We start from the raw sequence: 11,120 nt of genomic DNA on the forward strand, positions 1-11,120 counted from the left end.
AACCCTAAGGTTTTCATATCTGGTCTTGTCTTTCATCTATCTAACACAGTTCTCGAGATTAGGGAAATACAGATGGACTTAATAATGGCTGTCCTTTATCACTCGTGTTTTGTTTTCTGGAATAATATGATTCTCTTTAATCCGAGCAGTAATTTCGTATGATTTATATTTTTCTAAATATATACAAAATGAGCCTATTGCACCTCCTTCGGCATCACGAAAATTTTCTTTAATTAATAAATGAGTGCTTTCTAGAAACATTAACATCATCCACAATAACTGCAGTACCTTCTACAGAACTGCAGTGTTTGGCATGTCGTATTGGAAAAATAATTTTAATAACGAAGCAATTGTGTTCTGCAATTATTTTACACAGAAATCGGGTGTTACTGGTCGCAAGAATCTTTATCAGTTTTCATGGAACTTCGATTCTCATATATACAGTATTTTCTCTTTTCTCTATTTCTGCAAATAGTAGCAGAAAGATTTGATATAGATGTCGTTGATAATGATTTTGTTGTGCCTTAAATTTCTTCATCTGCCAATAATTTTCGTTTCACAACTGGCAAAACAGAACGGTTAAAGCGATCCGGTGGTATTGTTAGAAATCTGATGTTTGGTAAGTACGGTTCCATAATTGATCTCAGATTTGCCGATTTCATTATGTTCGCTTCAGTCTGGTTATAAACAATATGGAACACGTCCGCTTCATCTATTCATTTATACATAGGACGAAATACGAGGATGCCGATTGTGTTTTCACTACAGTTAAAACAATTTGATTTTTCAAACACTTCCAAACATTCGTCGTCGCACCATTTCCAATATTGATATTTAATATTGTTATCGGCAACCTCGCACGCAAAGTCGTAAACAATAAATATGTTTTTCTTATTCGTCACCAATAGAATATATTTAGCATGAACATTTCTCAAAGGTATCATTTTGTGCATTTTACTGAAATTGTACACTTGTTTTCCGTTTTTTAAAGAGGAAAATTCCGTTCTTCCTACTTTCATAAACCTAATCGACGTGATAGAAAGAATGCCAAATTACAACATCTAACAACGTAATAGTTTTAAAAATAATTGCAAATAATTTCATAACAAATTAATTTCAAATAAAGACGGTTAAGACCGAAATGCAGTTATAGGGTCAGCTTAAAGCTGGGGGTGACTCTAGATCAAATTCCTCCAGTGGAAAACACTACATGAATTTTCAGTGGTGGTGATAAATCCAGCTATGTCAACCCCGTCTTTCATCACGCCATCGCTCCCATTGTGAGCCTGGCTGCCCCATATGGGTATGGAAAATGCGTTTTTGGCTCCACAGAAAGGAAACAATCAAAAATAAAAAAGTTATAAGTAAAATGTTTACAGTTTCGAATGCAAAAACTTACGTCACGTCACAACTTGACGAATTATTTCGACTTGAACGCGAAAATACTGGTAATAATTTATCGTAGATTTAAACACTTTACTGAAGTAATAAAATATGGATACGAAACTATTAGTTCTACTTCTCTATAAAACCCACTAGTTTAATTTGACTCATTGTTCAAGGATGAAACAAATAAAAGGGAATAATTGTTATATTTCACGATATTGTTGTGTAAATTAATGAAATTAATTAAAAATAGATTTTAAAATATTGTACAATCATTTTATATTTTTGATGATTTTGCTTTCTTGGAGAATTGGAAATAATTTTACGTCTCATAAATATCCAGTGACAAAAAATTTTACCGATGCTGTCAATTTTATTATATACATTCTCGTGTGTTTAAAAAATGAATCAGAATTACAATGGTTGACAGAAATTCTTTGATTTTTAAATGTTACACTTCATTAAAGTGATTAAAGTATGGTAATAAAACCCCGATAAGTTTTTTCATTGTTTTTACTCTCTGTACCCCGTGGGCACTAAGAGGACGTTTTCATCAAGTCCATCGAATGTTCTGCCTGGACCATGCGGGAACAGGATGGCGAGGGAACGTTGACAGATAGGCCTGTGAGGGTAAAATAGCGTGAGAATGAATCAACACGATAAAACGTAAGTGCTTCTACAGGGGGAGAATTTATAACAAGCGTGCTTGGTGGAGCAGATGCTTATCAGGGAAAATCCACTGGACTCGATGGGGACTGGACAAAGACAACTATCAAATTCTACAAAATATTCCTTTAATATACTTGGGAGCATACAGTACTCCTAAAACAAAGATGAGACACAGGAAAAATAATGAGTCCGACAAATCTAGTATATCGCGTAACGTTAACAAAAATCTCCCGACAATAAACTGATCAAGCACACGTAACATGAAGACATAGAAACATACCGACAGAAATGGGGTTTTGTCATATCCTTTCCTCTCCTTCACCCTGGGTAAAAAACAGTTCCAAATTCTGAAATCTCCCACGGACTTGCTTGCACAGTCTTTTTATTTTTTTCACTCACTTTCACCACCACTCTTCTTTCCTACTTCCCCGTTCTCTCTCCACTTCCGTTCTGCATTTCTCCCCCGAGGCACACCCTACCATAAAACTCCCACACACGGTTACACACCCCAGAATTACATAACTCCTCTCCACCGAGTCGGACCCACCACGTGGCGAAGGGGGGGCAAGAAAAGACGTAAGGCACAGGCCTATACTCCGTACACTCACTTCGCAAAAAATTTCTGGGGTCTTTCGATTACCCTAATTTGATCCCGGCTCATCCAGACCAGTAAACTTAATTAAGTAAAGTAGAAGCTATTAGAATCAATCCCCATAATACACAAACCTATCTGAAAAATTTCAGAAATTTTCGACAAAAAACATAGTTGTTAGGCTTCAAATAGAGTGAACAAAATCGTTCTCACACATACACGCATACAGAAAAAACCCCGGGATTTTTTTTGCATTCCTCGACGATTCAAGGTCCAGAGTCCAAAAATATAAAGATCTTCGGTGGGGTTTATTTTTGACTAATCGCTATACTTTCCCTCTGTTAATATATAACAGAGTAACAGCGGGTAAGTAAAGTTTTTAAACCACAGTTTATTGATTTGAAAATTTTCCGTGCGGAAAAAGACTGAATATTTCGTTTTAATTCGAGCCCACACGAAATTTCACCCATTAAATAGTGTCAAAAAAGTTTTGAAAAAACGCATATTGTTTTTTAGTGGTGTTTTTCGGTTTTCCGTAAAAATCGAAACGGTGATTCTGTAACCAAGACCGACTCCTCTTTACAGCGAAAACATAATCGTGTGAGTAGGCAGCGATGTAACAAGTGATTGAAATGATGAACTGATTAGAAACAAAGTAAACACTATAAAGGAGTCAATGTCCGATCGTTATTTTATGTTTTGGGGCGTTATTTTTATTTAATTATTTTCTTTTCGGGGTTCTTTTTAGTTAAGGACAAACTCCTAAGCACCAGTAACCATAAAAGAAATAGAAAACTTAGTTTGCATCAGTGCCTGATCCTGTAACGACAACTTATGTAAATTAAGACAGTGCGGAGCTGCACTCGAGGTAGAATAAAAGGCGGCACATCCACGACAAAGGTAGGTAGCTTCAGGTGACCGCTGTGGTAGAGACGTCGGTGATAAATTAGAGGAAATCGTATCTTTTTGCTGTAGAATCTTTTTGAGGTGGAGATAAAAGTTTTGTTGATTTGGATATTATAAGTATAATTGTTTTTTTGTAGAAAAGGGCTGGCAGAATTACAATTTAATAAAAAGTAAAACATCTGGATTCGAGTCCAATTTTTCTTGCCATGTCTAATCACCAGGAACAACTATTTCCATTGCAGAGACAACCTTTCTTTAGAGGCTATGCCTCTGCACAAATATGTAAAACAGTTTAAAATGTCCACAGGTGACAATCCCAACACAATTAAAAATATAATATTTGTTTGTAGAAATGGGCTGGCAGAATTACATTTTAATAAAATATAAAATTCATCTGGATACGAGTCCAAGTTTACTTGCCATGTCTAATCACCAGGAACAACTATTTCCATTGCAGAGACAACCTTTCTTTAGAGGCTATGCCTCTGCACGAATATGTAAAACAGTTTAAAATGTCCACAGGTGACAATCCCAACACAATTAAAAATATAATATTTGTTTGTAGAAAAGGTCTGGCAGAATTACAATTTAATAAAAAGTAAAACATCTGGATACCAGTCCAATTTTTCTTGCCATGTCTAATCACCAGGATGTTTTTACTTTTTATTAAATTGTAATTCTGCCAGCCCTTTTCTACAAACAAATATTATATTTTTAATTGTGCCAGTATTTACCTGTGGACATTTTAAACTGTTTTACATATTTGTGCAGAGGCATAGCCTCTAAAGAAAGGTTGTCTCTGCAATGGAAATAGTTGTTCCTGGTGATTAGACATGGCAAGAAAAATTGGACTCGTATCCAGATGTTTTACTTTTTATTAAATTATAATTGTTTTGATCATTTTGATTTTTGTTGCTACTTTTCAATTATTTAACTTACTGTTGGGACAATTAACCCATTGTTTTTTTTGGTCAATAAAACTTATATTTATTGTCAATTAGTATCTGTGGTGGCAATTGTTTTTTTTATTTGGAAAGTCCAGGCCTGGTACTTGAACCCTACTATTGTGTAACCTCTTTTTGTTTTTGTAAACGGTGCGTTACAACACCACTATATTCACTCATTGTAAATTTAACGAAACCCGTTCGAGCAATTGGGATTGATGGGTCGCCAAAGCAGCAGATTAGTTTTTTTTTTTTTTTTAATCAAGCACCAAAGTTTATGATGCATTTTGTTTAGCTCGAATCATACTTAGGCAAATATGAAATCATAAAAATATATAATAGAAATCTGCACCTCTGGTGGACCAAAGCAGAAGTAATACAAATGACCATTGGAGCGTATAGTTGGGAGCAGAGGTTATTTTTTAAAAATAAATTAGGAAAAGGCAGTTTTGTGTTAGAAGATAGATATATTTTAAACTGATGATATATTGTTACTTTTTGACTGATATTGTTGAATGTGAGATTTTTTTATTTTGACTGTTTATATGGGTTTAAAAATCCCAAAAGTGCTAGGATAATAAATTTGTAAATTACAGAAAAGTGGTTTTGGATAAAGGAGTGAATACAGAAGGTTTTATCCATATTAAACTTAAATAATAATTGTAATTTGACATCCATATTCAAAACAATTTCTTACTTTACAAACTAAATTAATATAAAAATTGACTTAGAATAAGACAAGCCTAGAACTTCTTAATAAAAAAAACATTTCAAGGATTCTCTTCTGCATCTTCAGTTCTTTGAAATGAAATGGAAAGTATGAAAGTTTCTGATTATAATGATAAATCTTTAATCCAGATTTCTCATTACAAGTGAATTATATTGCCATGCAGTGAAGTAAAATAATTAATCTTTTAAAAATTTAGATTCACACAACTTGGATTATAAAAGCAAAGCCTTAGACTTTAAAAAGTTTGTTGAAATTTTAAAATTAAATTTTTAATATACATTTATAATTCTAGAAATTAAAATTCTAGAAAAGGATACTTTTTACTTATATTTTTTAACTTTATTCTACAATTTTAAAAGATTTGATGCATTCTAAAGATAGAGTTAATTTATTTAAAAAAAAGTTAAATAAAAGAAGTAAAACTTGAATTTCTAAAAACACTGGTTTTATTACGATTACAAATTTCTGGGAGTGGAAATTGTAATCAAATGGAGGTGCAAACAGTTACAGAGTAACCATGTAGCCTGTTACTATTATGTTGAATATTGCAGGTATTTGTATTTATGTTGTTGTGACTGAGAAGAGTCTATTGAGGACTGAAATGCATTCCACTAATAAAATTCTTAATTTCTCAATGTGATCTTGATTACTTTGCTCCATTATAGTTTGATAAGCCTCATGTCTCTACCAACTAGTTAATTGAGATAATTATTAAATTAATTTTTTAGACACAATAAGCTTACAACTATAAAGGAAAAATGTTTTAACAAGCCAAAGTTCGATTGTCTGGCATTTCTTCATGTTAAAAGGTCCCAATTCCAAAAATACCAAAGGTAAAGGAATATAATTTTGTATGTATGAATGTGTGTGTTGGCCTGTACTTTTCTTTATATCTCAGAATCCTATGGACCAAAAATTTTGAAATTTGGCAAAAATACTTCTATTTATGGGTCTTTGATGCTATTGAATTTTGGTGATAATAATTCAAGGGGTAGGAGAGATAGAGTGGCTATGGGAAATATATCTTAAGTGAAATCAGATTTAATGAAAATTTTACATTTATACAAACATCCATACAAGTTTTTAGCTTATTGAAAAAAACAATTATTATTGTCATTTAAAAAAATATACATATTTGTTTGAATGTCAATTTTTAAAAAAAATTATTTCTTCAAAAAAATTGATGAAACATTATAGGTTATATCCGAAGAAGTTAACCGACGTTTATTTGTCTGGACTGCATTTTATCAGAGACAAAACTTCTGAGTGTTATCTTCTTTATTCTTTCACTCAGAAGTTTTGTCTCTGATAAAATGTGGTCCAGACAAAAAAACGTTCGTATACTTCTTTAGATCTAACCTGTGATGTTTCATCAATTTTTTGAAGAAATAATTTTTTTAAAAAATTGACATTCAAAAGAATATATAAAAAAACCGCACCATTAATATAATACATATCTATTACTTATATATACATATTTTTGTTTAAATATATATAAATAACTTCAATTTTTGAAGTTTGTTATTTGGATTATTACTCTATACCTACAATAATTTATAAACTTACTTATAATTCATAATTATTATTATAATATATAATGCATATGGTAACACACACACTGTTTTAATAGCATGTTAGCCAATATTTTTAAATACTATATAATAAAAAGTTTTAAAGCATAGTACAGTATTTGTTTTATCATATAAAGTAATATAATATTAATTTTTGTTTTATCCTTGTTAACTTATGTAACTTATAAAACAATTTAGTAAGTAAATTTTGATTTAAAAAATTTTTTATAGTTCTTAAAAACCCAAATAGATAAGTTTTGATTTTTTAATATTTTATTTAATGTTTAATATTCAATTAAATTTTATAGCCTAAATATTATAATAATACAGTGGAATTAATATGGATTGTCAGTTTATATGGATTATGAAAGATAGACATATGGAAAAACCTATAAAATCAAAAATCTCCTAAGTACATTCTTGCCTAAGTGTAACATTGCAAGCTTGCAAGAATAAATTTGGTTTCTATGAATTGGAATATGATGTTGATTGTTATGCATTCCTTGGAAGTATTCTTTGAGTTTACTTAATATCTAATTTTTTTCTAATCTTTTAAGATTTTCAATTATAAAAAGCTGCTACTTTTCTGTTGAATAAAAATGTTGGGCTGCTCATGACTGTCAAGATATTAATTAATAAGTCTATCATTTGCAACCTCACAAGTTATTATTCATTCAATACCCACTGTCACTATTGTTTTGCAGACTTTCAGCCACATTCAATCTTTTGTGAAGTAAAGCAAACACCTGAAAATGATGTCTAAATGAAAAAAGTGGTTGTTACAATGGAGAAGAGATTAGAAATATAAAATAAAATGTATATAAACTGTGTTATTTGTATTGTTAAAAGTCTTCTAGATTATCTGTTATTTGTCATCTGGATTGGGCCAGGTTCTGTTCGAGTTGAATAAAGTTCCACTGTATATAACATTTAATTTTTTTATAATCAAGATATTGACTGAATTTCATTTAAAGTAATAAGAAATATACAGTATATATATACTGTATCCAAATATTTCCAGTTGCCTATATTCTTTAATATATATTATGAACTTTGAAACTAACTGTTTACTCTTTATTGATGAAGAAACTTTACAGCTAACAAAATGATTACTTTCCCTTTCTATGGCACAATGAAACATTTATATAGCAAAAAAAAATTGTAAAACACTTTATTTACTAAACATATACAATTATTCATTTGCATATTTCTCAATGAAAAAGTATATAAAATATGTATTGAATATGATGGAATCCTGTATAAAAGAGAGCAATAATTGTAAAATATACTTTGGCCTCACTTCTGATAAAAAAATGCAATACAAATTATAAATTGACTAAGTAAAAGATTTTTGCAATTGTATCATATTATAAATGATATATAAGCATATCAATATTAAATGAAAATTTCAAACAATATCAAAAGATTACTTCAAAAATACTGTAAGTACTCTTATTCACAGTTCTTCATGACTATTAACAGTTTTTTCTTGAAAGCAATTGTTTTCATGATGTGCTGAAAAAAAAAGTTCAACTGTATTTTAAAACTATTTATGTGAAACAAATAACTTATATTAATAATTAATTAAATCAATATAACATTTATTTATGATTAACAATAATTATATCAACTTTAAATATATTAGATTATAATTACATATATGCTAAAAAAGTAAAATTGTTATAGATTTCTATATAGCAAAAATTGTCTTTTATATAAGAATTTTTAAAAATAAAAGTGTTGTAATCTTTCTTACCAGACTATATTAAGCCAGTGACTCTTATCACTGCTTTAAATGAATAAAAGAATAATTTGAAATGTTATATATACAGTGGTCTCTCGTATAACATACGCCTCGAATAACGGACCTGCAAATAACGGACTTTCTGTTTAGCCGTTACGTGACTCGAGCAACGACTGGCTGCGAACAACGGACTTTTCATTCGGCAGTTACGTGAGGCGAACAACGATCTTTATGCGAACAAGTGCGAATGATGTTTCCACTCTTTTGCCGTTGCTAATGACAATCTGCTATTTTTAGGATATATTAGTATTATTAGAATGTATTATTAGTATATCTGAAGTAGAAATGTAATGTAATATATGTTGATGATTTAAATAAACATTAAATGTAATGTAATACAGTATATGTTGACGATTCAAATAAACGAAATGTAATTGTGTAGATGCCGAGGTGGCGGGACGAAAAGAGGTTGTAAAAAACAAACGGAGCGAGAGTAGCTCGTAGAAGTGTTTAGTGATCTTAATTAATAAAGAATTATTCGTATNCCTTGTCAAATGGGGAGAGGTTCAGGAGTTTACCAACACTCACTATCCAAACATAGCTGAGGCCAACAGGATCAATGATCTCTACAATGACACTCTTGCCCGTCATTTCCGACAGGTGTTGAAGAAGAGAGAGAAACAGACCACCTTGGACATGGTTTTTCAAGAAGCAAGCTGCCAAAAAACAAAGAATGGAACAAGAGGAGTTGACCCTGCAAGCTCCGGTAGCCTCTCCTGAATCTGACTCCGATTAAAAAATAATAAAAAGAGACCTGCTGCAATATGTAAAAAGTCTGTATCTGTATGAATGTGTGAAGTAAGTGTTCCTCCACCTCCTCCTCACAACATCTGACTACCCGGCATAATTGGTGACTGCTCCATTTTCATTTTTTTCATGGTACAGTATGGTTATTTTATACTGCGGAACAAATTATATGTTTTAACATGTATTTCTATGGGAAAATGGGTTTCGTATAATGGACTTTTCACTTAACGGACATGCACCTGAAACGGATAAAGTATGTTATACGAGGCACCACTGTATATATATAAAATTCTATTCTGATAAAATTATTTTGTAAAACAGCTGATTATATAAATTGATTTAAAAAGAAATTGATTTGATTGTAATTTGAACAAGTTTGGAAGAAAACTCTAAGCAGTGGTTATCAGCTGTTGTGCCATGGTATACTGGTTGTAACCATTGTATCATACCTAGTAGATTTAAGAACAATCTATTCTAACTTAACCATTTTTAAAATCAGAAATAAATTAATAAACTTTTCATTAATGAATTATTGATGCCATTAATAAAAATAAAGTACCCTTTAGGACAGTATATAATTTTGAAGAAAGAATATGCATTACATATTTGTATCCTTTAATCACAAATAGATTTTATGAAAAACAAATTACTATTTCTGTTGCATCTTATTTAGTCAATAACTGTTATCGTAGTAAATAACTATGAAAGAGCAACAAAAGATAACCTTATAAATTACTTTTCTATTGTGTTCTATTATGTAGCTCATGTTACACATCACAAACTTAAAATTTTATGAACTTTGAAGTTTAATCTGTCAGTAATGTGCTAATAAAGATATTGTGATCTACACACAATAAATGGAATTCCAAAATGGACAGAAGATTGTTGTGAACTGTTAACAAATTAATTATGAATATAATATTTCAGCATTACTTTTCAATGCTCATGTTTTTCTGTACTATGAGCCTAAAACCTGCTACATGCAATTAAAAATTATTTCATTTGCCATAGATTACCAACCTATGATCTAATCCCATGGTGTGCAAACTTTTTTCGACTGCGACCCCTTTTGTAGAGAGAAAATTTTTGGCGACCCCCTAGAGATAAATGTTCACAAATACGATGTATATTTCGTGCATTTCTTTCGTTTCATCAAATAAAAACATCATCATATCTGACTCATATTAATTTTATTTATAATTTTAAGAAAATACTTTTTGTATAACATAAAAATCAGTATATTTCCCTTTAATGAGATGTATGTGGCTGCAAGTTTCTAATTATCTCATCGATGTTTGGATGTATGTTGCTAATTGCAATTCGCATATCATCTTCAAGGTTTAAACGCGAGCGGTATTTAGTTTTTATTGAAACTAGTTTGCTAAATCCAGTTTCACATAAATACGTTGATGCAAATTGTATTAAAACCCTGATGGCATTCTTGCATAAAACGGGATATTGCTTTTCCACGGATAGCCAAAATTTTTGGCAAGGCTGAGTCTTAAATTGATTTCGAAGAGTATAATCACTAATTAAATCTATCAATTGCTCTTTCTCACTAATTTGAAGAGTTGAACTGCATATGTCGTAGGAAAATGGATCACGAATCCAACCAAGATCGTTTTCAGGAAAATCCTTGAATCTTCTGCATGAAATTGCAATTAAACAGTGAGTGACGGCACTTCACTCTTTATATGTACACTGTATGGTATGTAGCATGCAGGCATAATGCATTTCATAAATATTTGGCGACCCCCAAAAAACTTCTGGC

The 11,120-nt window shown here is 30.9% G+C and overlaps 1 protein-coding gene and 1 long non-coding RNA gene across 2 annotated transcripts in view; both read right to left on the minus strand.

The window, feature by feature from the left end:
• Positions 1 to 203: 203 nt before the first annotated feature.
• Positions 204 to 1,556, minus strand: LOC111641044. Its single transcript, XR_002759351.1, has 2 exons — positions 1,400 to 1,556; positions 204 to 1,023 (listed from the first exon to the last, which is right to left on the minus strand). It is a non-coding gene; the product is annotated as an uncharacterized LOC111641044 (long non-coding RNA).
• A 6,384-nt stretch (positions 1,557 to 7,940) lies between these two features.
• LOC111641287 (chloroplast stem-loop binding protein of 41 kDa b, chloroplastic-like) overlaps positions 7,941 to 11,120 on the minus strand; it is a 5,404-nt gene continuing 2,224 nt past the window's right edge. Inside the window, exon 2 of the mRNA XM_023387441.1 lies at positions 7,941 to 8,313. Coding sequence (XP_023243209.1) covers positions 8,255 to 8,313 — 59 coding nt within the window. The 3' untranslated portion in view covers positions 7,941 to 8,254. The remainder of the gene's footprint in view (positions 8,314 to 11,120) is intronic.

Source organism: Centruroides sculpturatus, unplaced genomic scaffold, assembly GCF_000671375.1.
Source record: "Centruroides sculpturatus isolate CEXI.00-Female unplaced genomic scaffold, Cexi_2.0 scaffold101, whole genome shotgun sequence".
Lineage (NCBI taxonomy): Eukaryota > Metazoa > Arthropoda > Arachnida > Scorpiones > Buthidae > Centruroides > Centruroides sculpturatus.